The 25186-nt window shown below is 37.9% G+C and overlaps 1 protein-coding gene across 1 annotated transcript; it reads left to right on the top strand.

Annotated features, from left to right (window-relative positions):
• Window positions 1–365: 365 nt before the first annotated feature.
• STXBP3 (syntaxin binding protein 3) lies at window positions 366–23882 on the top strand. Its single transcript, XM_062497830.1, has 19 exons — window positions 366–433; window positions 2906–2955; window positions 3693–3774; window positions 5167–5243; window positions 5883–5961; window positions 8044–8144; window positions 10078–10232; window positions 11104–11194; window positions 12128–12252; window positions 13676–13780; window positions 14285–14342; window positions 14548–14613; window positions 14934–15014; window positions 15739–15877; window positions 16470–16576; window positions 17025–17123; window positions 17985–18070; window positions 19665–19813; window positions 22193–23882. The coding sequence occupies exons 1-19, from the start codon at window positions 391–393 to the stop codon at window positions 22282–22284; spliced, it is 1785 nt and encodes a 594-aa protein (XP_062353814.1). The 5' UTR covers window positions 366–390; the 3' UTR covers window positions 22285–23882.
• Window positions 23883–25186: the final 1304 nt, after the last annotated feature.

The raw sequence follows: 25186 nt of genomic DNA, 5'->3' as shown, positions 1-25186 counted from the left end.
GCCCCGGTTTTCCCCCGAGGGGGCCTGGGAGCAGGGCAGGTTTCGGCAGCCACCCCGGCCAGGCGGTGTCCAGCTCCCCCCTGCTCCCCACACCTGGCCAGGGGCTGCCTCGGGGGTCGGGAGCGGCTCCCGCCGTCTCGGGCTCACCGGAGCAGCAGAAGGCTCCTTCCTCAGGGGGCGAGCCCTCGTTACCGGGCACTTCCCCAGCGAGAATCTGGGACCCCATGGCGCCAGACGAAGAGCGCACGGCTCCCGGCGGGCTGATCCGTGCTCCCGAGGGGCTGACCTCGGCCTGCAGGAGCCGCCCCGCCCGGGCCCGGGCTGCGCCCTGCGCCGCCGCCCCTGAAGAGGGAGGGGAAGGCAGCGCTGCCAGGCGGGGTTGGCAGCAAGATGGCGCCGGCGGTGAGGGGGCTGAAGAGCTTGGTGTGGCAGAGTGAGTGACTGTGGGGCTCCTTCCCCGGCCCCGCGGCGGGAGCGCCCCGGGGCCGCTCGGTGGGCGCGGGCCGGCCGGGAGCCTCCGCCGCTGAGGCGCCGGCTCCGCGCAGCTCCGTGTGTGGGGCCGGGGGGGCCGCCGAGGTGGGGTCGCGGGACGCGGCCGGAGCCGCGCTGAGTGTCGGAGCTGAGGCGGCCGAGCGGGGTCGGGGTCGGGCCCGGCGGCTCTGTGGGCTGATGGGGTACGGCGGAGGCCGTGGGTGGTGGCTCCTGCCGGCTCTTACAGGTGTTGACCGGGCGCGCTGGTGGGAGGCGACTGCCGCGGGTGACCGCAGAAACAGCGCTGCAAAGAGACGCTTGTGCCTTTTTCCGAGATAAGGGTGAGCTCTGCGGGCTACACCCAGCCTGACGGGCTCGCTCTTGAAGAGCCAAAACTTCAGCCAGTTCTTCAAGCACTTCTCTGTTACCTCCGAGCTGCTGCTGTCGCAGCGGGCTCCGGCCTCAGAAGGGGCTCTCTCTCACGGGGCGGCACTTCTCTCTTTGTGTCAGGCTTCACGATTTTCTGTAGAAAAAGCTGAAGATGTTCGCAGGTAGTCTTACAGATGAACTGCAGATTTTTGTCTCCGTGTTTTGGAGGAAATTCTGCTGGTGTTTGTTACAGAAAATGGAGTTGTAACTGCTTCCTTCCTTGGTGTAGAGAAGCTTATAGTATTTCAGGTAGTGTGAGACCTTTGGGGAAAAGGCATTAGCGGCCGCCTCATCCCCAGGTTAATTATACTGAGGTTGTGACTCCACGAGCTGCTCAGCCAGCCTGGCGACTGTCACTGAAATGGGAAGGTCCTACTGCCGTCTTGTTTTCATTTTTCTCCTCTGTTTCTACCTGAAAGCTATTTGTTTGTGTCACTAGACATGAAAAGCAAACTGTCCCTCTGGAGTTCAGTCCTCAGCTGCTTGCACCTGCACCCTGCCTTTATGAATTAGATACCTTTGTTCAAAACCTAAACTTTAGAAATCCCCGCTTTTACTGCTTTGTTTATCCTGCTGTCTTGTTCTCTTATTTGTGCCTGTGACTGTAGAACCAGTGTTTTATCCTGAGATATTTTATAGAAGACTTGGACCTTAAAAGGGAATAATTTGATCAAAGTGTGTGTTATTAAGGGCCATAAAGACTTTTGAAAATGGTCTTGACAGTGTGAGGAACAAAGATTAGAGTGACTGTGAATAACAAAACATTTATATTGCAGGGTTAGTTAGGACGAGCTTCTGAAATGAGTGCTTTGTTAGTCAGCTACTTCCTCTTGTATTTCCAAGACTGCAACAACAATGAAAATTGATGAACTAAGGTTTAGGCATAGTCTGGCACTTTTTAAATGGGTAATTGAAGGCCATAGACTGCTGCTTCCTAATGTTTCAGCAAACATTTAAATTGGGTTTTTTTTTACGACTGATTTGTCTGAAAATAATGGTGCTGATGCTTTATGTAGGAGCTTGTGTTAGTGTGTATCTTGTTCCTGCTCTGTAAGTATGCACAGAAGTTACACCTGTGCTGTGTGGAATTGAAGCAGAAGTCTGTGGAAAAGTTAATTCACACAAGTTAGTTAATTAAGTTCACAGTTATGGAGACAGAGAAAGCTACCTGTATTTAGGAGGCAGTAGTTCCGTGGATAAAATCATGAAATACAGAGAGCTGCTGTATATAGCTAAACTCTAAATAAAGTTCTTTCCACGAGGAATTCTGTCTTCCCTCCCCCTGTCCAACTTTAAATCGTTTTGTAGACTTGTATCATAAGTTCTAGCCTAGCCACAGATAACTGTATTAATTTTTGGAAACAATTCAGCATTTTTGCAATTCTGTTTTTTGTAGCACTTGCTTAACAGTCTTTTCTTCAGGAAGTGTGTTATAAACGGCTCATTAATTTGGTCAAGGTGTGGTTTGCTTCTTTTTTTTTTTTCCCCACACAGTTGGCAGCCCCCTGTTCTGTCAGGGTTGTGTATAGTTTTTCCTTGATTGTGAAGTAAAGGTAGAAGAAAAAAAGCCTTTGTAAACTAGTTGAATGTACTCAAAGAAAAATGTATTTGTGTGTTCTGGTGTCTTTTATAGGCAAATGTTGTATAAAAAAATATAGTACTTGAGACTTCGGACAAGGTTGTTGGACACTCTGTTGAAAGGAATTCTGTATAATGCTAAAGACTAACCAATTGGCAAGAGTGTTCTCAGGAAGTATGAATGTTAATAAAATTTTCCTGTGGTTAAAAATTTGTCATTACACCTGTGTACAGACCTAGAAACAGGCAGGGACAGTTTGTGGTGAAGAATTCTGTGCAGGTATTTATCAATATGGGTTGGTTTTTTTTTTCTTTTTTTTTTTTTCTTTTTAGGGCTTTGCACATATGAATCTAAATGGATGAATTATTTTTTTCTTTCTTAGTAACAATTTAATTCCTCTAACTCATAAACTGTTTCTTCTTACAGGGTTGAAATCAGCAGTATTTGATGACTTTAGAAAAGAGGAAGAATGGAAGGTACAATTTTGTTCAAATTTTTGTAAGAATTCTGTCTTCACTTGAACAAGAAATCTGTTTCACTGAGTAGAGAACAAATACATAAAAATAATGGCTGGCATTTTCACTTAAGATTGTTTTCTGTCCAAATAATGGATTTTACTTTTGGTAACTCAGGTCTCTGTATAATACATGTTGAAAAGTCTAGGGGCTAGTACAGGAAGAAAAGGTTTGTAGTATTTTTTTTTTTCATTAGTTGTGAAGGAAAATTACAAACTGCTTGTGTTTATCTTCACTTTCCTTTTGAAAGATTGTAGTTTATCAGTTTCAAAAATTACACTGCACTGCAATACATGTGGAGCAGGATTCAGCAGTATGATACCTGTTAGGACTGCTTAAGCTATAAAGCAGTTTTAAAATAAATACAGTTACATTTGAGCAGGCCACGGTGTAAATGAGCAGGAATGAATAACACTTGTGTCCAAGTGAAACTTTCCAAGTACTTTCTCGTATGAGTAGGGGGAACAAAGCACATATTTAAGATTGAGCTCATCTTTGGAAGTCTGGCACATTAGGACCTGCCTTCTGAGATTAATTTTTCACTGCAATGTTGGTGTATGCAGGTAATGAAATAAACACAGTAATAAAATAGTTTTAGCTTAAAACTTCTATGGCAAGTTATTGAAGAAGTGACATAGATTTAATACAGCTGATTAATTTATCTAAATTATTGTGTGTTTTTTAAAAAATGTGTTTAGATAATGCTTTTGGATGATTACACTACTAAATTACTGTCACTGTGCTGCAAAATGACTGATCTACTGGCAGAGGGTGTCACAGGTAAGCATGATTCTTATTAATACACCACTGGCAATATCTTGCTAAGTAAAAGGGAAAGACTGAAATTGACAGTGCCCTTGCAAGAAAAGGTCTTTATTTGGTTGATGAAGACAAGTAGTTAAGGGATATTAAAAAGTAGACTTTCAGGCTTCTACAGTAATTAAATCAACTGTGGTTTTTTTTTTTTTTTTAAATAAAAAACCCAAATGTTTCTCTGCCTGGAAGCTAAAATCCCCCTTTAAAATATTTTTCTAAGGATTGCTCTAAGGGTATTGTTTTGTTTGATTAGGTTTTTTGTGCTTTTACTTTCTTTTTTTGTTTGGTTGTTGTGGTGGTTTTTGGTCTGGGGTTTTTGGTGGAGTTTTTTTGGGAGGTGGGAATGGGTGTTTGTTTGCTGATGCCTATTTTTGAAATGGAAATAAATTCCCAAAATATAAATGAACTAGTTTTAATTAGCTTTAGGTCTAGATTTTCAGAAATGCTTGTGTAAGAGGGCATTGTTTAGACTTGGTTGTTTATTCCACAGTACTATTCTTATTCCACTTATTCAGTATAACGTGATTATTCTAGAAATACAATAGTAGAGCTGTATCAATTTTGCTTTTTGGTGTGTGTTTTAAATCATAAGTGCTACTTATCCTTTGTGAGATACTTTTGGTGAGCATGTTTTCCTTTCTGTATCAAGAAGAAACCTTTCATTTTTAGTGAGCATGCTGCTGAAAGGAACCCGTCTTTCCACGTCGGGTTGTCTGACATTATCTTCTTTGTTCCTCCCCCACAAAATTTCTGAGCCACAAGCATCTCTCTGCATTCTCAAGCTAGTGTACTGTAACACTGTACAGTAATGACTTTATTAAGCAGAGAAAAACAAGAGATGAGTGAAGCTCATTTGCTGAAAATGTCTTAATTTGTGCCTGCAATTATGTTGAAACAGACTAATTGCCCAGGAACTAGGCAAACAAAGGACAGAAGAGGCTGTAGTCCAAAATGATGCCCTGCACAGTTTTTCTTTCCCTCTCCTTCAGTGTGCTGGAAAAAGAGCTGTCTTGCCAAGAGAGTTCCTGTGCTTCCAAGAGGGGCCCATAGTTGGAGTGTGTTTGCATTGCCATTCTGTTGTAGAAGTGTAGAATACCTAGGGAGAATTTAGTCCTACAACTTGAGTTGTCACTAGACCGAGAGTTGAGAATTCCATGTGATAACCTTCTCTATATAAAATAACAAAAAAATAAATCAAGGCTCTTGGCAGAAGGTATGTCCTTACCTCTAATGTTGTGGACAACTTGATTGCTGTTACTTTATTTTTGTCAACTCTATATTAAAATATGTGCGGTGTTTTCCTTAGATATACATAATGTTCCTAATTATAAAAATGTAATATTTCTTACTTTCTAGTGGTGGAGAATGTATATAAAATTCGTGAGCCTGTCCCACACATGAAGGCAATATATTTAATAACCCCCACCAAAAAGGTTAGTATTTTAAAGTGTGACAAGATCTTTCAGACTGAAAAAATACCCTTATTTTAAAATGTTTATTTACTGTGTACAGCTGTGCAGTACTTCTGCATTTTCTGAGATAATCCTCTGCGTGATACCTGATTTCCCAAGATGAAAAGACAATGTAGTGCCACCATGGAGTATGTTGCAAATGTGTACCTTGTGGTCAATGTAGGCACTGTATCATTGCTTAGCAATTGAAACCTTGCTGAAAGAGATGTTGTATCACATGATGATGCAATACGCTGGAAAATAGAATTCAGAGTAATGGCTCTGATAAGAGATTACTGTTACTTCCTAAAAATTCTTGAGAGGGTAAATCTCAGTGCTGTTACAGGTGGAAAATGATGCAAATTCTCTGATATGTGTGCTTCCTGAAATGAGTTTGGTGCATAGCTGACCGTCCGTAATTGCTTGTTATTCTTCATCTGGAATTAAAAATCTTAAACTTCAGTGCTTTCTCATATGTTGAATTGCAGTATTCCTAACTGGGACTTGGTAATACAGCAGGAGGGGAGGGAGGGAGGGAAAAGTTTTATCTGGTATGTGTAGAAAGCCAAAACACTGGCGTGATGTTTTTTTTTTTTTCCTTATTTTTCTTGTCCCTGTAAGTCTGTAGATGGACTGATTGATGACTTCATCACTAAATCATCTAGCAGATACAAAGCAGCATACGTGTATTTCACTGACTGTAAGTGAGCTTTTGGATTGTAGTTTGGTAACTTTATATGGGTAAATAAGTAAGCTGCTCACTTCTTTTGTCTGGAGTTCAATAAATAAAAAGTTTGGGCCCTGTTTCTTGCAAGAAGGTTTGAGACTCAAGTCATTAACCGTATGTCTGGGTTGCCATGCTATGTGGCAATAGTAATTTCTTTCACAATTAACAAAACCATCTTGATTGTTCTCCATCTCTGCTTTTATTTAGGTAATGTAGTTTTATTTTTAAGTATTCCAGTCTTCTCCTGTAGTGGAGTGTGGAGGAAGACAGAGTCAAACTGTGTATCTCTATATGAACAGAGTAGTACTAAAAACATAACTGCATGAGGACTTGTTGAGTTATTCATGGGTCTGGGTCTTCAAAGAAACAAGAGCAGTTGTTGGTTGCTGTAAAGTTGTTCATTGCAAAAGTACATGAGTCTCAAAGGCAAAGAGTTCAGAATATTAGAGTCTGTGCTAAAGCTTTTTGGCATAGAGTCCTGGGTATAAGCAGCTCCCTGGCATTTCTTCTTCTGGGTGGTGATGATGGTGGTGGTTCTCACCTCAGTACAGGGGTTTTTATTCATAAATCGTCCAATGAGCTAAAAGCACGAACCTGAACACTCTTTCACCTGTTAGAATCTTAATTTTCGAGTACGAAAGTAGTGGTCATAATTTACACATATAGCTCTATCTATTCACATAAATGGTTCTGGCTGTTCTGTCTAGAAAATGCAAGCAACGTTCTTACTATGTTTTCATTATGTCTAGGTCTAAGTTTCTGAACTTTTAACTAGGCTTTAGGCTGCTTGAACTTTAACTAGACTTTAGGGTGTTTTACTCTCTTAAGGCACTTACAATATGTTCTTACTTACTTGACACTAAAACTTACACTTCTATTTCATATCTGTGTGGGTAATAATATTCTTACTTACTTAAAACTAAAACTTACACTTCTACTTCATGTCTGTGTAGTTTAATATATTTTAATTTCTCTACAGGCTTTAATTCAATCCCTGCATTCTTTTCTCTGTCTGAGGGACTCAGAAAGGCTTCTGTTTTACACGCTCCAACAAGGACTTTCTGCAAGAGCTGTATTAGTAATTGGTTCCTTCAGGTGGTTCCTTCAGACCTGTGAGCCAGCTTTTTCCCTTACCTGAAAGAAGGGGCCCTACTCAGCCCTTGCATGCATGACATTAGTTGTGTAGCAGAGACAATTATTGGGAATGGGGTTAATGTGACTGCACGTGCCCCTGAGTCAGTCAGCATGACTAAAATGGAGTGTAAAGAGGGGAAAACAAAAGCCCCAAATGTGCTGCTGAAGGCAGACACTGAGGCCTGCCTGTCTTTGTGGACTGTGCGTATCTACTACTGGTAGTTCTCAAAGCAGTACTAAATTACTATCCAAATTCTTGGTTTCTTGCTTAATTTCATCTTGGAGCAGCAGGAGAACTACTGTTATTTTGCTGTATGCTCCTTGGTTGCAAGTGGGCGAGCTTTCAGTTTGAATACTTGCCAAAACTTTTCCTGTTGAGAGGAATAGCTCCTGAGTTAGAGAAATAACTCTGTCACTTCCAAGTCTGTGTAGTATTTGTGCCATCAATGTATTCCATAAATTCAATTTCTAGACTGGAATCTAATGTAGCCTGGAAGTGTGGTGAAATGCTTTAGAGATCTATAACTAAATTCCATATTTCTGTGTTTTACTCTTAGATGTGTACACATGGTTTCTTTTTGTAGCTTGGGAGCTGTTTTTTTTCTCTCCTACATGATAAGAAATAGCAGAAATGTTTACTTTGATAATATCCTTCGCCGTTGCAGACTGCTAATGAATGTTCAGCAGCCTTTTGCTTGCAAAAAAGCCAGTAGAAATTGAGCAGTGGTACTTGTCAAAAAATATTGATTATATGGTCTATTTCACTTTAGGAAGACTAGGCAATTTTTTTTTTCTTGTATTTTATGGTTAATGGGTTCCTAATTTAGAATTGTCTGCTCTGAATACTGTATGCTTATAAATGAGGTGACAGCTGGCATAATACAAATTATTTGTACTTGGAGTCTCTTTTTTTCTCCCTAGTTTGTCCTGACAGCCTCTTCAATAAAATTAAGGCTTCGTGTGCAAAATCAATAAAGAGATGTAAGGAGATTAACATTTCCTTCTTCCCTTATGAGTCTCAGGTAAGTTTAATTCTTAACCTTAAACAGTAGCCCGGAGGTTTATTTTCAAGTGCTGCTGACCTTTTAGAAAACAATGAAATAGAATGTAACTTTTGACTGACAGACTCTATGTGAGATATTTCCATTTGGAAATTTCCAGTGCTTGCACATTTCCAGTGCTTGCTTATGCTTTTGAGATGGAAACAAATGTTCTTGTACTCAAAGGATTTTACTCTTTGCACTTGGCCTCTTTGCAAGATTTGGTGTCGGTTGCAATAGGGAGGTTAAAGAAGGAATCTGTTCCCTAAGAGCAGGCAAGTATTCTGGTTGGTCTTCAGTAAGAGTTTGTTACTGCTGGTTTTACTGTGATAGGTTGGTGCATAGGAATAGAAGTAAGTAGGACTCGGTGAAAGGAAGGGGGAACAGATGGACTAGGAGAACTGAAGGGGAGTGGAATAAAAACTAATGCAACTTGACAGTGTTCCTCTCACAGTCCTTTCAGTGAGAGGAAAACATGGAAATCTTGTTTTCTCAATTAAAGATCAATACTACCAGTGGTAACCAATAGGTGTTTTCCATGTGCAGCCACACAGTAGGTGTTGTGTTGAGAAATAATTTGTTGCTCATCCCCTTCATCAGACACAGAAGGCTGAAATGAATACTGATACTCACTAAGAGGGTGAAGCCTCCAAGCTCTGCCCAGTTCTGGGGGCTGGAGAACTTACCTGAACTAACCATGAATGTTTTCCATGTCAAACATTATCAGCGTATCAAGGGTGACAACTCTCATGTGTACCAAGTGGCAGGTGAATATAGGAGGGATGGCTGCTAGCCCTGTCTCACTGTGGTGCAGTTTCCTGGTTTGAAGACAGTCCTTTTAATTACAAAGGGTTCTTTATTGGTTGAGAATCCATCAGGGGATAATAGTATGGTGGCCTCTTTGTTTGCTTTCTGGTGAGATTGATGTCTAAAAGTTTTGTTTCAAGCTGGTTTTTGGAAACATTCCAAAGCTGCTCTTCTCTACCAAATAAAGCCTATGAAAAATGTGGTTCTGATTCTCTGAAGGACTCAAACCAAGAAAGCAGAAATCAGGACTACTTTTCTGAAGTTGAAAATAATCAGCACTTAGGCTGGGCAGTACTCTTCTTATTTTTACTGTTAGTTTTGTATTCTCAGTATATGGGATTGTGAGAACCTTTTGAACCCTTTGCAGAGGAACAAAGTTAAGTGGTCTGCCTGCTTTCTGGGATGCTAAGAGTAAATAATCAGGCTGAGCTCTGGGCAAAGTCCAGGTGATTATCTACTCGTGAAACAAACCCCTTATCTGGATGGATGTTCTTCTTTGGCTCTGCAGTTACAGAGTCCATCTGAAGCTAGAGAAAATCCATTTACTGGCATTTTAGAGAAAATCCATTTTACTGACTCTAAAATCCATTTACATGGGATTGTTCCCATGTTTGCATTCCATTTACAGAACTGTTGAAAAAGCCTTTTGTCTCTCTGGTACTAAGCTGCTTTAATCAAAATTTAATGCATTTTAAAAATTTCAGCTATTGAAGGTAAATTCTTCATATTAAAAGCAGATACAATATGTAAAGTTTTTTTAAACCAATTTAACCCTGGTACCTTCTATGCTCATTCTGATACTGCATTTTAAGACAGTGCTGGGTGCTTAGTTCCTTCCTTCCATCCATCCATCCTTTCTTCTGTCCTGTAAGCAGTTTGAAAAATAGACTAATTTATGTAGGCGTGTAATAGGGGAAAAAGTCTGAGAACAAGAAGATGAACTCAGCAGGGATAGAGAAATGAAGTGTGGGTTTGTTTGTTTGTTCTAAAGTGTCCTGTGTGTGACCTTTTCTTGCAGCATATAGTTTTAAATTATTGGCATACTTTTTACCAGGCGTTTGGCAATCTGCAAGTTAGGTCCTTTTTTTCTTGCTTGTGTTTTACATAGGTATTTACTCTCAACATCCCTGATGCATTCTACCGCTGCTACAGTCCCACTCTGGAAAGGACAAAGGATAAAGATGCTGTACTGCAAGTCATGGCTGAACAAATTGTTACCTTATGTGCCACGCTGGATGAGAATCCAGGAGTAAGATATAAAAGGTGGGGCAAAATTAGTGTTTTCTAGTAATTGTTTTCACTTCTGGGCTTACCACATTATTTGGTTACAGCTCAAGGCTGCAGCATAGTTTGATTATTTTTTTTTTCCCGTGTGGTTGTGGATTAATTGTTTTTAATCCACAAGTCTGAAATATGGAATGTTAGGAATCTGTGAAGTGGAGGTAGAGCAGTGTTTTTCTGTGCATGTAACAGTACTTGCTATACCCTGTCTTGTTCTGAATGGTTTGTTTCATCTCTGGTCAGTAGTGACACTGATATGCTGCATTCTTATATGCATAATCCTGTAACAGAACTGCTGCTGTTCAGCCATTTGCAGCTCTGCTTGGCACCAAGGAATTTAGGAATTGCTGTGGCATATGGGAGCAGGATTTCTTGTAGCAGAGATACTGAGAAGAATGCCTCTTTTGAGCTTTGAAAGGGATTTACTATCTTTGAAGTCAAAGTAGGCTTCTGAAATTGTATTCAAGGACTGCATTCTCTGGTGTAATGTGGTGTCTTATTCTCTGCAAAGGTAACAAATAATTGCTTGACTTTTTTTTTTCTGTTATTTTTCTTTTTTTTCTGTTATTTTTCTTTTTTTCTTTCATGTTTCCCACCTCTGAGTGAAACTTTAGTAGCTGGGCCAGATGCCAGCTAATGCCAGTCTTTTGCCTGAAGCTGGTTCTGCTGTGTGAAATACCTGAAGCATTCAAAGAGTGAAATCATAATGGAAAAGTAAAATATATTGGAAATACTTAGAATGGAATCCAGAGACTCGTGAAAGCAAAGGATCAATCTAGGATCAATCTTGTGTTTTAAAGTAGCAATTTATTGTTCTGATGGAGAAATGTAAGTTATTTTTCCTTTTTTCCAGCGGACCATCTGATAGAGCCAGCAAACTTGCACAGCTTGTTGAAAAAAGTCTTGAAAACTACTACAAAACAGATGAGAAAAGCCAAATAAAGGTAGAAAGTGAACTAAAATGTTTGAGGTTTTTTTTTTTTTTTTGGTAAGCCTAGGGGGGGAAGAAAATCTTTGGAATATTCTTCCACAGTTGAGTTCTACAAATATAGATCTTATTTAATAATAAAGGCAACTAATTGCCATTTAGTTGTTTTTGTGTATGAAAGCAGTGTAGAGGTGATAACTGTTGGAGTAAAGCTGTATTTGTGTGATCAAACTGATTTTATTTGAAAAATTAGCCCTGTGATAATGTAGGGGGATGCTACAAACCTAAAGACCAGTTGATAAATGTTATTTTAATATCACCTTTCATAAGGCCATGTGTAGAAGGGGCTTGCTGCAGAATTGAAATGTTTCCCCTGAAGGGATTTATTGTCCACAAAGATACAGCTGTTCACATAAATAATGGTTTCGATCTGTCGTTACAAATGCGGCCTGATGAAGGCAGCTGCTTGAACACAGAACCACAGGGTAAACCATTCTGACTTTGACTTTGCACTTTGCTACAGAAATAAATGTACCTGCTGTTACTGCCACTTCACTAAATCCCAAAATGAAACTTTCAGTTGAAATTTTTGAGATCTTTTTTCCGTATTGCAGCTCTATCTGATCTGCAATACAAACAATGAAGTAATCTATTATATCTCTGGGCAACCTTTTTTGGGTTTTGTTTGTTTTTCTTTTACGTTTTTTGTTCACTAGATGAATAAAATTCAGATATCTGAGTATGTTGCAGTGGGTGAAGAGCATTGCCTTAAAACTAGTATTTTAAACCATTGTATGTAATTAAAATGTTCAAACACTTGGACCATAGTACAGTGTTTTTCAGTTATTTATCTAAAAATATCTGCAGTGCTATGACATAATGCAAATAGATTTAACATGCATTAACTTTGTACTGTACTTGTCTTTGTATTTGTTTGATGGCTTTCTAGGCTAAAACCCACTCCCAACTAATAATAATTGATCGTGGCTTTGACCCAGTATCAACTGTACTCCATGAGCTCACCTTCCAGGCAATGGCATATGATCTGCTGCCCATTGAAAATGATACATACAAGCAAGTACTTAAAAAAATAAAAGAGCTAAATAGTTTATTCTTGATTATAAAATCCCTGAAAATTGTTTAGCTCAATTGCACCATGGCAATATTAGCTGCTTATATTGCATAATGGTTGCTTCAGTTATTGATAGTCGTTCTTCTTGGATTTGTAACTTCATCTTTTTCTTGACTTGCTGTCTTAGTTGAGATTAGGTAGGATCTAATTGGCATTTTTGCTAAGGTTTGAGTCCAACAAATTGCATTTTTTAAGAACTGAAGAGCCTTGTACTACTCTTGAAGTAAAGCCTTGTGAGTGCACATTGAGATTCTCTAGATTTCCTTTCATATTCTCAACCTTTTTGGTGTAACAAGACAAGCAGTACCACTAACTGAATACTGAGAAAAAGCTGGGTTAGTTCTCAGGAATACTCACTTTTATAGCTCTGTCATTTAATTTGTGTAGTTGTTAAAATTTACATGTCTTATTGTAAATACACATTTAAATCAGTCATGTTCAGTTTATAAGCACTGTTTGGAGTAGTGTAGTCTTAATTTGCCTAAGTTATATGCTTTACTGTCTGATTGTTCTGGTTTTGGTAGGACTCTGCTTTCTGGTGACCCACTACAGCAAAAGTGACCTGACCATTGTTTAGCCAAGCAAAGAGGAAAGTGTATCTTCAGTCAGAAGCACTGAGGGAAGATATTAATAGGAAGTGTAGAGTTCTCTGGTTCTGGGTTTGATTGCTGGGTATGATGATGTAGCAGAGTGTTTTCTAGGTAGCCACAATCTGACTTTCATCATTTATTTTGTAACTTTTTTCATTCCTTTGCTTTCTGGAAATCTGCACTGTGTGAGTTTCTGTAAATGTGAAGATACTGTGTGGCATGATTGCTGTCTTGTCTCTGGGTTTATTGCTATTTATAGTCATGTAATAGCTGCTCTGTAATACTGTGCAGCTGTTTTTCACATGTGAAGTACTTTGTCCTGCTTAGCATTTTGTTAGTGAATGTGACTTCATTTTCCTTTAGCTATAGAGTCTTATAGTATACAGAGAAAGCTGCACTTGGCAATTGCAGGGTGTATTTGTGCAGTTTGTGTTGGAAGCCAAAGGGAAGTTGACACTGAAAACAGAAGAGAAATTGAGGTGCATGCAAATGTGTGCTTAAAACTCTAGTTACTGTTGGTTTAAAAGAATGTCCAGAAGCTATTCCCCCAAATCATCTTTGTAAAATTAATCTGCTGCATCTATGTTAAAATATGTAAAATCCTCCTGTAAATTATATTTTGTCAGGCAATAGCTTGGCTTATAAATTAAAATGTTTTGTCTATTACTGCTTTTACCATTGATGTTGATTCAACTGTTTCAGATGGTATGTAATAAGTGATGAGGATTGGAGGAAACCCAAACCCCAAGTAATTGTCTGAATTTTTTCTTGGAAGATACAAAACAGAAGGCTCCGGTGGGAAGGAAAAGGAGGCAATTTTGGAGGAAGATGATGACCTGTGGGTGAAGATGAGGCACAAGCACATTGCAGATGTGATAGAGTATGTGACTAAATAACAAAACCAGCTGCTTGGTTTCTTTGAGAGAGAGGGTTTTTGAGCTGTTCAGTGGGAATACAGGCAGTAATGAAGATGGTTTGCAATGCAGATTAGATTCAGTTAAGTAATTAATGCCAGGGAGAAATTGTCTTTCAAAAATATGGTACGTACCCAGGTAGGCAGTTACACTAATGTTACTTGCAGTTCTTGAAGTAAATAGAAATCAAGTAATTTCCAGGCAAATATTTTCAAATATTTTAAATCTGAAGGGATTATTTTGCATACAATATTACCAAGCTGCTGCATCAAATGACATTATGAAGATACTGCAAATAGAATGTTTAATATTTCCTTTGTAAAAAATCACACTTTTCTCTGAAGATGGGCAGGTATTTAGGGCTTTTACTTTCATTCAGAATTTCTTGTTGCACTGTTCTTTTAAGATTTTAAGAAAATGCCTAAGAACTCATGTGCTGTTACCTTTCATTATTTTCCTCTTTTCTTCAGGGAATTAGCAAAAATTTTGAAAGACACTTCATCAAAAACAAAAGCAGCAGAAGGAAAAGTAAGTTGTTTAAGTTGAGGTGTTGTTTTTCCTGGTAATTTAGTTATTTTCAGCTGCTCAGATTCTCACGGATCTACTGCAGAAATTAAGGCTTTTCTCAACTGGAGTTTTCAGGGGTTGAGAGAAGCAAGGTTGCAACAGGAAGGGAAATAAGCATGTAATTTGTTGGGGGAACAGATTTTCAGCTTGTGTCATTTATTTCCAGTTATCCATATCTGCTCTGTCCCACTTGATGAAGAAGATGCCACTCTGTCGTAAGGAGATTAGTAAGGTAAGGGGTCTTTTGTAATCACAACTTCACAGTAAATAATTCTGTGCTCTTTAACTTTTTGTTGTGGTCTAGTTTTAGTCTGTCATTTTCCTGTAGTGTGCCCCATATAGCTGTTCTCCAAATTAATGTTTTCACCTACTGTAAAATTTAGAGAAGAAAACTTGTTTCCTAAGTGAAGGGGAAAACACAGAAAATGCATGATGGTACTGAAGGATTGACTCTTGTAACCAGTAAAATGATGGATATGCTAGAAAAAAATTCAGGCTATGGCAGCTTGTCATTTTTTTCTTTTTTTTTTTTTTGTTCTTGCTGTCTTATAGCAAGTTGTTCATCTTAACATAGCAGAAGATTGCATGACCAAGTTCAAATCTAACATAGAAAGGCTCTGTAAAACTGAACAGGTATGTTTAAAAATGCAACTTTGCAGGTATTGCAAGTACCGCTTTTTTGTTTGCAAGAACAGAAGCTTGTTTTAACTGACTAAACTACTGTGTATCTTGCCTTTATTTTGAGATCAGTTTTGAAGGTGGTAGTATTAAAACTTAATGCAATATACAAGGCTCTTAATCTCCCAATAAGGAGGTGTTCCTATGAGTTTTGGGTTTTTTTTTTGCTCTTGAAATCTGGCTAATTGTATAAGGATCACCTTTGTTTTAATTCCAAGGCTCAAAAATTCCACTGAGGTTGCTTTAATATGTTGTGCAGAGGGAGGCCCTTTTTAAATGTCTGGGAAAAGCACCTTTTAGGTGAGGCATTACACTGTGACTATAATTTACATTGCTAAGAATTCTAGATAAACAGTTTTAAATGTTTAAGAGTGTTATGTAGTGTTATTATAATGATGTAGTAGTAATAATAGCAATATATATTATATAATATATATTATACTTATATATATATATATCTCACTATAATAGTAATAACTATTGAAATAAATGTCAGACTTGTCGTACTGAGTTTAAATTGATGCACCTTGATTGTTTCCTGAAACCTGTGGTTTCATAAAAATGCCTTTGAAAGAGGCAAACACTGCTTTCAAACACTGCTTCACAGAGCAGTGTTGATTTAAATTACTTTAACCATGATTTTAACCATGGTGTCCATTTTTATTTTGAATTTATTTAGGACTTGGCTCTTGGAACTGATGCAGAAGGTCAAAAAGTAAAAGACTCTATGAGGGTCCTCCTTCCAGTTCTGCTCAACAAAAGTCATGACAGCTATGACAAAATCAGAGCTATTCTCCTGTATATCTTTAGCACAAATGGTACGACAAGTTGCCTTGTGTTTTTTTTCTTCAGTGCTATGAGCTTGAACTCAAGTTTTAGGATAGTACAGTGGTTTTAGTTAATCTAAGACTCTGCATTGGAGTTGATAGCTGGGTTTGAAAGAAATCCTGTCCATCCGCTGTATCTTTTCTCAGATAAGTAGCAAAGATACTATTGGTGAAGTGTTAAGAGGTGTAATTCAATTCTAGATTCATACAGTGTTTTAATATCATTCTTATTCTTGCATGTGTGCAGTAGTTTGTTCTCTTGTTTTCACGTGGTATTGAAGCTGTTAAAGGGGGAGTTCTGTGTCTGTTGCAACCTGAAAATAAGTCAGTAGGGAAACATTTGTTGTAGAAGAGGAGAAAATTGGCAGAATGTTGACCTGAGGAGTCTGTAACAATATTGAATTTTGGTCTCAAGAACAATCCATTAAACAAAATTTTATCTAAAATATAGTATCACATTAAACTTAGACTAGTCACACAGAACAAACAAAATAGTTCTGGACTAAATAATGGAATGTGTGAGACAGAACTGGTCTTACTCACAGTCACTTGGTAATTGTTGTCTGTTTTCCCTATGTTGAAGGAACCACCCAGGAGAACTTGGACAAGCTGATCCAGAATGTACAAATAGGAAGTGATAGTGATATGATAAGAAATTGGAAATACCTTGATGTTCCTGTTATCTCTTCAGTAAGAATGTATTTATTTATTTTGTAATTTCCTACCGTCCAAGGACCTACAGCTCTTTCAGCAACTCTTAACGATATTATTCAGGTCTAGGTTTGGAAGCAGATAGTTACTAGGAATTCTTCTTTTGTAATGTTTAAGTGGTAAATCCTTTGAAAATTATTCATGTTAGTTGTTGAAAGTAAGATACCCATGATGTTCCCTCTGCAATTACCAGATGGTGACTTGAGCTAGTTTATTTTGGAAACTGCCAACTTATTCAGTTCCTTGTCTCTGAAGTTAGTATTTCTAGTGTGTCCTGAATTCTAGAGGTATTAATTGTTGTTCTTTATCATTATTGTTATTTCTTTAAAATCCATACTTATCCCCCCCTCCTTCTGCTACTGACTGCTAGTAAGTTTCAAAAATCCAAACACTAAATAATGCAACAATATTTTGAAAATCTTTTCAGTTTGTTGCTCAGCAGCATAAATATACAAGAAGGGACCGTTCTAAAGAAGAAACCTTTCAGCTTTCTAGGTGGACTCCTGTTATCAAAGATGTTATGGAGGTAAATTTCACCAACTAATTAATTCATGGGTACAGTGCAGATATTTACTCGAGTGAGCTGTTACACCAGTCTTTTGAATTCTGTAGTATTTGAGTTAATTTTGTTCAATACATCTAGTCTGTCTCCAATATAGAACTTTAGGTTGCTGTTAGTAGTTCTTCTTATTAGAGGTCATTTTAAAGGTGAAGCAAATGCAAGTGAAAGCAAGAAGTCTTTTAGAACAGCTTATCCTGGTATTGGCAGTGTTTGGTGTAATTTAAAGATCTGTATCTTCTTGGTTTTAACTCCAGTGGGTCTTTAAACTGCAATTCCAGTCTAAACTGTAGTGTGGTAGAGCGTGGAAGGTGTTGCTTGCCAGAAGTGTAGTTTCATTGTCCTTAAACCTCTTCCTAAGTATCAGTCAGTGGCTGGTGTCACACAGGATAATGAGTTTACTGGACTGTTAGTCTGACCCAGTGCTGTCGTTCCTAGATTCTTGGTGGCTTTCACATGTTTTTATGTTTTCAGGGGACTCTGACTTCTCTCATACATTGCCAGATAGAAATTAAATATATTAAGATTATTACAGATGAAAAGCTGCTAGTGAAATCTGAACAGTTAAATCAGCAATGTGTTTATAAAAAAAGGCATGTGTACTCACAATTCCTTGTGATACACAAAGCACTTATAATGCATTTTAGTATTATGTGATCTAGCATTTTGTTACATAGGAGTGTTATTCATGAGATGTTACTTGCAGTTATTTGTTGGGCTGCATGTGTTGGCATGAAATTCCAGTTAGACATCCTTTCTGAAAGCTGAAACTTGGTGGGGTTAAGCTCTGTATGGCTTTTTAAAGTGTGTCTTTATTTTGCTCTTCAGGATGCTATAGAAAACAAATTAGATTCAAAAGACTGGCCTTATTGTTCCCGGTGTCCTCCCACCTGGAATGGTTCAGGAGCAGTAAGGTAAATGATTTAGTTTCCTGAAACATAATTTACCCAGATCTCATTACATTCTAAAGCCTTACAGAAATGTGTTTACTGAACAGTGAAATAACACGTCAGGTAAATATGCTGAGCCTATATTTTTATCTCATCTAAAACAACTTGGTTGTTATTTTAATAATTCTTAGCAATGTATGGCTTTATTTGCAGTATCTCCATTTTGCTTCAAGGTTAGAAATAACATTTCATATCCCCAGAATGAGAAGTTTAAACCATTGAGCTTGTTAGTGGGGAGTAGTTTCAGGAATGAACGTTCAGTACTGTGACTGAGGTAAAAAGAATCTTTTACTTCTGGAAATTATCTCTGCTATATTAGTAGTGGTGACATTATTTGGGTTAATGACCTCATGAAATTAATTTAATCTTCTGTAGGCTCTCTCCTTAGGAAATATGGGCCTGTTAGGCATTTGACCCCTGTTGCCAGGGAGTGGTTTAGACAAGTCCAGGACAGTTGAAGATCTTGAAATGAATTTGCTGCCAATGAATATGAAATGTGTACTTGCATATTTAATGATTGTTGCTGACAGGCGATTTTTGGATTTTTTTTTTTTTATACTGTTCCTTCTTTCTCTTTTTAATTCCACTAGCCTTTGAACCTCATGACCAAAACCTGATGATTTGAGAGCATTATCACTTTTTATAGTGTTATTTAAATGGTGAGAAAATAAAGACTCCCAAGAATGTTTCTATCACAGGAATGCCCACCAAGAGCGTTCCTCTCTCAGGAATGCTCACTGCACTTAATCAGATGCTGGAATTCAGGGAGGGAAACATTCAGCATTTCCCAAATGTGGAAGATACATTTGAATTGGAGTTTGTGCCTTACCAAATAAAAACCAAAACGTAGAGACGCACAGCCTTAGGAAAATAGGTTTTCTAAATCCACTTCTAATTAAATTGTTGGTGGTGTATCCTTCTGTTCCTGGATATGCACTAGAATGATCAGTGTCAGGGAATACTGGAGCAAGTCCCTGTACACTGGATCTTGATCCCTGTCTTATAGGCTGGTGAAACATGGGAATCTTGAAGGCACTAGTTCAGAGAGATCTGAACTGCAGACAACTTAACCTGAGTCTGCAGTTACTGCACATGTATTAGACTTCTAAGAGCTTCAGGCTGCTTTTGTTTTTCCTAGATACCAGAATCTGATTTGATAACAGACAAATACTTTCTTTAAAGATTCTGTTCACGTTCAGAGATTGTAAAACTTAAGACTCCAGCTTTTTCAAATGAACCTCTTATGAAAAATGCCACTGGAATTGGGAACATGCAGAGTTAAGCTGCTGGGCAGGAGTCCTTGGCATGTTAGCTGTGTGTGCAACAAGGTTTTTGTTTTGTGTTTATTTTCCCACTGGCCATACTTAAACAGTTTGAGTCATGTGATAATTTTAAAAATTTAATAAAAACAAGTTATCAATTTATCTAAATACTTTTGCTGAAATAACAATCAAGCCATGAACTGCATGACAGAAATCGCTACTGCTTATTGACTAATTTTAACCAAAAAATTCACCAGGCAAGCTGTAGAAATGTCACCTTATGAAATGTTTTGCAGTGCACGCCAGAAGCCCAGAGCGAGTTACAGAGAGGAGCGGAGGAGCGCTGCGAGGCTGATTGTGTTTGTGATCGGGGGAGTCACGTACTCGGAGATGCGCAGCGCCTACCAAGTTTCTGAGGCCTACAAGTCCTGTGAAGTTGTTATTGGTAAGCTTGCTGTGGGAAAGCTGTAAAACGTGTGCTTCTGGAAAATGAAAGAATCGTTTTTTCTGATTCCCTCTGTTGGTTCACCGCTCTAATACTATTGCCGGTGTATTTCTTAAAACTACGCACTTAAAAGCTTCTTTTCAGTTTATCTCAACTATGTGATGTTTGGAGGGATTTTTTTTTTTTGCCACAAGATGTTATGCTCTACAAAGCAGTACAAAGCAGTTATGCTCTACAGAAAAATTATGTTAGAGTGTATAGCGAACAGGATTTCAAGTGACCTCTATTTCTTTGTATTACGGTTTCCTCATAAACTTCTGCATCTCCTGTGCTTTACCTCCAGTGGCACTTGCTACTCTCATTGCTTTTGGAAGTAGGAAAGGTGACAGACTAATAAAAAATTGCTCCTTTGAAAGGAAGCATTAACAAACCCCAACAATCCTAATCAAAATTCCACCCAAAAAACTAAATAAATCGTTGGATCCCAGAAACCTGGGATTTTTGAGCTTTCAAATTTGTAATTCCAAATGTAATTTTCAAATTCCAAATTTGTAGTTAAAATACAAGTGTGTTTTATATACATACATAGAAAGCAAATAACACCCCAAATCCTCCATCTTGTCCCATACCTATTACTATATTATGAAAAGCTCAAATTTAAAACTCTTCCCCATGTGAAATCACATACCTCTATTTTAACTACACACCTGTGACTAACTTCATCATGCAAGGCTTCAGGTCAAAAGCAGTGTTCTCCAGGGGGTCAGTGCCAGGCAGCACAGAAAGGTCAAAAATCCCAGGTTTCTGGGATCCAACACAAATAAACCCCAAACCACTTTTTCAGTGTAGCGCAGTTGACTTTGCAACTTTTTCTAGTTTCTGTTGTGGCTACTTGAGAGGCTTTGCATAAGCCATGCAGTTATTAACTGCTTGGGTCCTGAAAACTCCCCTGCTTAAGATTTGGTGATTGGCAGCTGGTGTGGCAATCTCGCAGCACTTCAGAAGTAGTAAATGCTTGTTCCATCAGCTGCTGTGCTTCAAATGAATTTTAAATAGCATTACAGGAAATAATTAGGTGTTAAAACAGGTGTGTGTGTGTATGTATATATAATATATAGGAACAGAGCTCCTAGGTACAGAACCTTACCACAGACCTGTGTCCATCTGTAGGGCCAGCTGATGGCTGCATGCAGGGTCATCTAAACCGTTCAAAATTGCTTGAGAGGTCTACATCTGGCATTTAAATTTAGTCTGAGACTCAGATTGAATTTCTACCATGATTTTACTCAAATAAATTTTGTATTCAAATAAAAGTTTGAGTATTTACTCAGATAAATCTTGTTCCCTAAAACAATGCCAACCTTGGTTCTGAGATCTAGAATCTGTTACCTCAAAATATTTAGGGGTATTATAGGTGTGTTTGTGTGCGGTTGGTTTTGTTTTGGTTTATTTTTTATTTGCTGGTTTCATTGGTGGTGGTTGAGGTAGTTTTAATGCTGGCTCTAGTTCTGAGTAGTAATGGAAAGACCAGGACGACAGGAATGTAGTTTAACCAGATTATTTCTTCACCTGAGACTTGTTTACAATACCATGTTTAGTGTAGGTGACTCTTTCGCTGGGCTATCTGGCATTCACCATAGAACCAGGTTCCCTTTTGTTTAGAGGTGATTATTGTAGTTTTGTTTGTAATCCTGATTTGAGGGAAGGGGATAGTTCCCAAATTTCCACATGGATTAGTGGAAGATTAAGGTTTGGCTGTGTTCCTGATTCAGAACCCCAGGAATGTTAGCCCATTGAGAGTGACACTACTTGTTGCCTTCAGAACTGCAGGGTGACCCTTCATGGCAGAAGTTATAATCACTCTGTGAGAATAAGAGAGGTGTTTGTGTATTGAAGAATAATATGGATTTTCCTTGCTGCTCAAGACTTTAATTTTGTTATTTCAAGGAAATTTTAGTCAGTAAAAGCCAATTTTTGTAACTGGTATTTATGTGGAACACTACTATATGTGATAATCTTGACTCCATATAGTTTGTTGACTCTAGGGTAAAGCCTCTCATTAACTCATCCTTTCACAGAATGGCAGGTTTCTTGCAGGCTGGGACAATTGCCCAGCCTCAGTCCTGTCTTTCAAACAGGACAGAGCAGGACTTGAAACTTGGGTTCAAAGTGTGAGTCCTGATCTGGATGTCTGAGTGTGGGAAGAGGGACATTGCCTATCTAATGGTGACACTTACATGGTGGTGCTTTATAAGAAAATACTTTGACATGTTGCACTTGTCAGTCTTCCAGGTGCAGTAAAAAACACTGACATGTTTTAAAGAGGGAATGTCTGAAAGTCAGAATTTGACTGATAGAGTTCATACGTTCTTTTGTCAGGTTCTACTCATATTTTGACACCTAGAAGACTGCTGGAGGAAGTGAAGAGCCTTAGTAAACCCAAGGATATGGTCTGCATTAAGGATGAATAGATATGGTGATGTTTATGATGCATTAAAAACACAAACAGTATGTACATATTCTAATGGAACTGACTTTTCCAAATATTGCACTTCAGTACTGTGTGGTTCCTAATGGGAGATCATGTTATAATTAGGTTTGCTCCTTGTGGGGGAGTAAAAGGCAGAGAGATGAAAAGATAAACATGTGTTTATTATGCTCTGTTTAGTATTAACTGCAAGTGCTTTTTCAAAAGGGCATGTTTGTTCCTAACTAATTATGTTGAAAGTTAATGTAATTATACATAAACCGGAATTGTCTTTGAGAACTGTGAAAACTTTCTATAATAGAATTTCTTTCTAAAAATGACTGAATTAAAAAGGGCCTAGGCTCTTGGGTAGGAACTTGAAGAGAAAACTTGTAAATATGGGTTTATGGTAAAAATGTTACATACAAGTTCAGTGTCTTAAAGTGTAATGTTTTCTGTAAAAATAACTCGCTGAAAATTCTTTAAGTAGGTGTAATTGTGAAAAATCTAAAGGCTTTTTGATGGTTCTGGGTAAGGTGGATAGTTAATCACAGAATTTTTGAGCAGTTCCAATCACAGTAAGTAACTTTGGAGAAATGCTGTCAACCGTGCACTGAAGTACACTTTATATTTAAATGTATACAGAGGTTATTACTGAAGCTTTTTCAAAAAGTTAATTTCTTAGCAAATTCGTTATGATTATCTACATAGTCTGTTTCAGAAGTTGAATTGCCTGTGATACAGAAATTCCAAAACTAAGCATGTCTCTTTGAGGAAGTGGAGGCAAAGGGAAAGGAGAGGACGAAAAGGGAAGCAGCTCAGTCTTTTCAAAGGGCTTGGTAATGTGGAAAAGAAAAGCACAAAGCAAACAAAATGACAAAACCTGATGTACTCAAGAGAATTTACTTTTAAAAGTAAATTTTGTTACATACTAAGAAATAAATACCTAAATTTTCATTGAAGGGAATAAAAAAAATCAAATTGTATGAATTCTGTAGTACTGGTAATGTTCAAATTTCTCTTTGAAAATTAATTAATTAAAATTACTGGACTTTTAAAGGGTTGTTGTATTTATGTGCCTTAAATGCTAGTTTGTTGTATGTAGAATGCAAGAGAAATGTTATAATGAAAAAGAATAGTCCCTCATGGCCTTTTGTTTACATTTTTTCCAGTGATGAGTATTTTGGTGAGTTTGGTTTTTTCCCCTTTATTTTTGCTGTCAGGTTAACCAGTACTTTAAGAGAACATTTTTTTCGATGAGTTCATTCAGAGTTAATTAGAAGGTGGAAGAAAGTCAAGTTCTTCTGCTACATCAGAGAGGAAAGAAAGGGGAGAACATGACATAATGATTCTAAAATGTTGCAGGACATGGGGTGTGATGAAAATAAGTGGCTGTAGCTTTCAGATGCACATAAGTGAGTTTGGAATTGAATCTACACTGACTTTTTTTTTAGTAGGACTACAGAACAACACTCTTAAATCAACTGGTTCATCAGTTACCACGTACCACCAGATACCACGTACATCACAACCTTAAAAAATGCAGCAGAAATATCTGTTGTTTTTGGGAATTTTAGTTTATAGCTCTATCTATCACAGTAAAAATCCAGAGTAAAAGTACTTATTTAAGAAATGCTGTGTTCAATGTTTTCTTACTAAAGATGCACACTTTGAAATTGGTACTGAAAAATGACACTCATATATATTTCTTACACCTTTGGCCAGAAGAACCCAAGTTTGTTGTAACAGCTATATGTAGGTGCATTTTTTTTTCCTATTCCTAAACATGGAAAGCAGTCAAGTACAGAAGAAAACAGCCGATATCAGTGTTACACTTAAGGATTGAAATAATTTATTTCAGTAGTATGTACAATCCCTTGTGTTGATATTTTTAAAATTGAATAGAATTGAAGAAATACCAGCTCAATTCTGGATTACTTCTTGTATATTCAGGAGGTCTTTTTCCATGTCTCTGCTTCAGGCCCAAGTGCTATCACCAGCTTAGCCTGATAGCTGATAACTCAAAAGTCTTAGTTTGTTTTTTCTGTATCCCTTATCCACTTTGTCCATCAGGCAAAGCAAAGACAAATGCTACTGTAAAGGTGGAGTAATAAAGATGGCTTTATGATAGGAAATCTGGCATTAATATGTAGCTCAAAAACAACTTATGAAGGAGGTAAGTGGAAGTTATATTCAAGATATTTGGGGCTTTTTTTTCCCCCCCCAAGGATCTTCTCTGCTACTTTTTTTTTCTACATTATTATCAAGAATGTGAAGGAGTTCTGTCAGGATAGACAAAAACTTAGTATTTCAGGGTATATGTACAAGGTATATTGTAATTTTGAAAGTTTGTATTTTCCTGTTAATGCATATTGAAATACCTAATGCTACATGTCCAGCAATTGACTTTTAAAGTTGAATCTGGAAATCTGGACAAAATTCAGAAATTACTAAGGAAAATCAAAAGTATGGAACAATGTTCATGTCAAGAATGGCTAAACTAGGGTCCTTGATCAAGGGGAAGAAAGATGATTGTGGAGTGTGTGATAGAAGCCTCAAAAATCCTGTTAAGTGTTCAGACTGTAGGGTTATCTTCCTATTCAGTGTGTGAAATAACACATGAAAACTTGCAGCTGTCAAATCAGAACAAAAGGACCTTTAGTTAGAGATGTCAGGCAGTAATGACATGCTCTGAATTGTTATATGGGGGGAAAAATCCTCAGTGTAAGTATTTATAGGGCTAATAAGTATATAAATGTTACTGCTGATTTGGAATTATTCTGGGCTTTACATTTGCCAGAGAATGTTCTGAGGAAATTTTACTATGTGACTCTCCTGTTCAGTCTGATCTTTCTTAGGCAGTTGCTGTCAGGCACAGGACAGCAGGTGCAGGGATCCAGGATAAG

This window comes from Cinclus cinclus, chromosome 8, assembly GCF_963662255.1.
Source record: "Cinclus cinclus chromosome 8, bCinCin1.1, whole genome shotgun sequence".
Lineage (NCBI taxonomy): Eukaryota > Metazoa > Chordata > Aves > Passeriformes > Cinclidae > Cinclus > Cinclus cinclus.
This window is presented reverse-complemented; position numbering and strand designations above follow the sequence as displayed.

Coding starts and splice junctions, on each gene's coding strand:
- STXBP3 (XM_062497830.1), top strand. CDS start 391: ATGGCGCCGGCGGTGAGGGGGCTGAAGAGCTTGGTGTGGCAGA. Junction 10,233..11,103: donor CCAGGAGTAAGATATAAAAG/GTGGGGCAAAAT, acceptor CCTTTTTTCCAG/CGGACCATCTGATAGAGCCA. Junction 18,071..19,664: donor AATGGTTCAGGAGCAGTAAG/GTAAATGATTTA, acceptor AATGTTTTGCAG/TGCACGCCAGAAGCCCAGAG.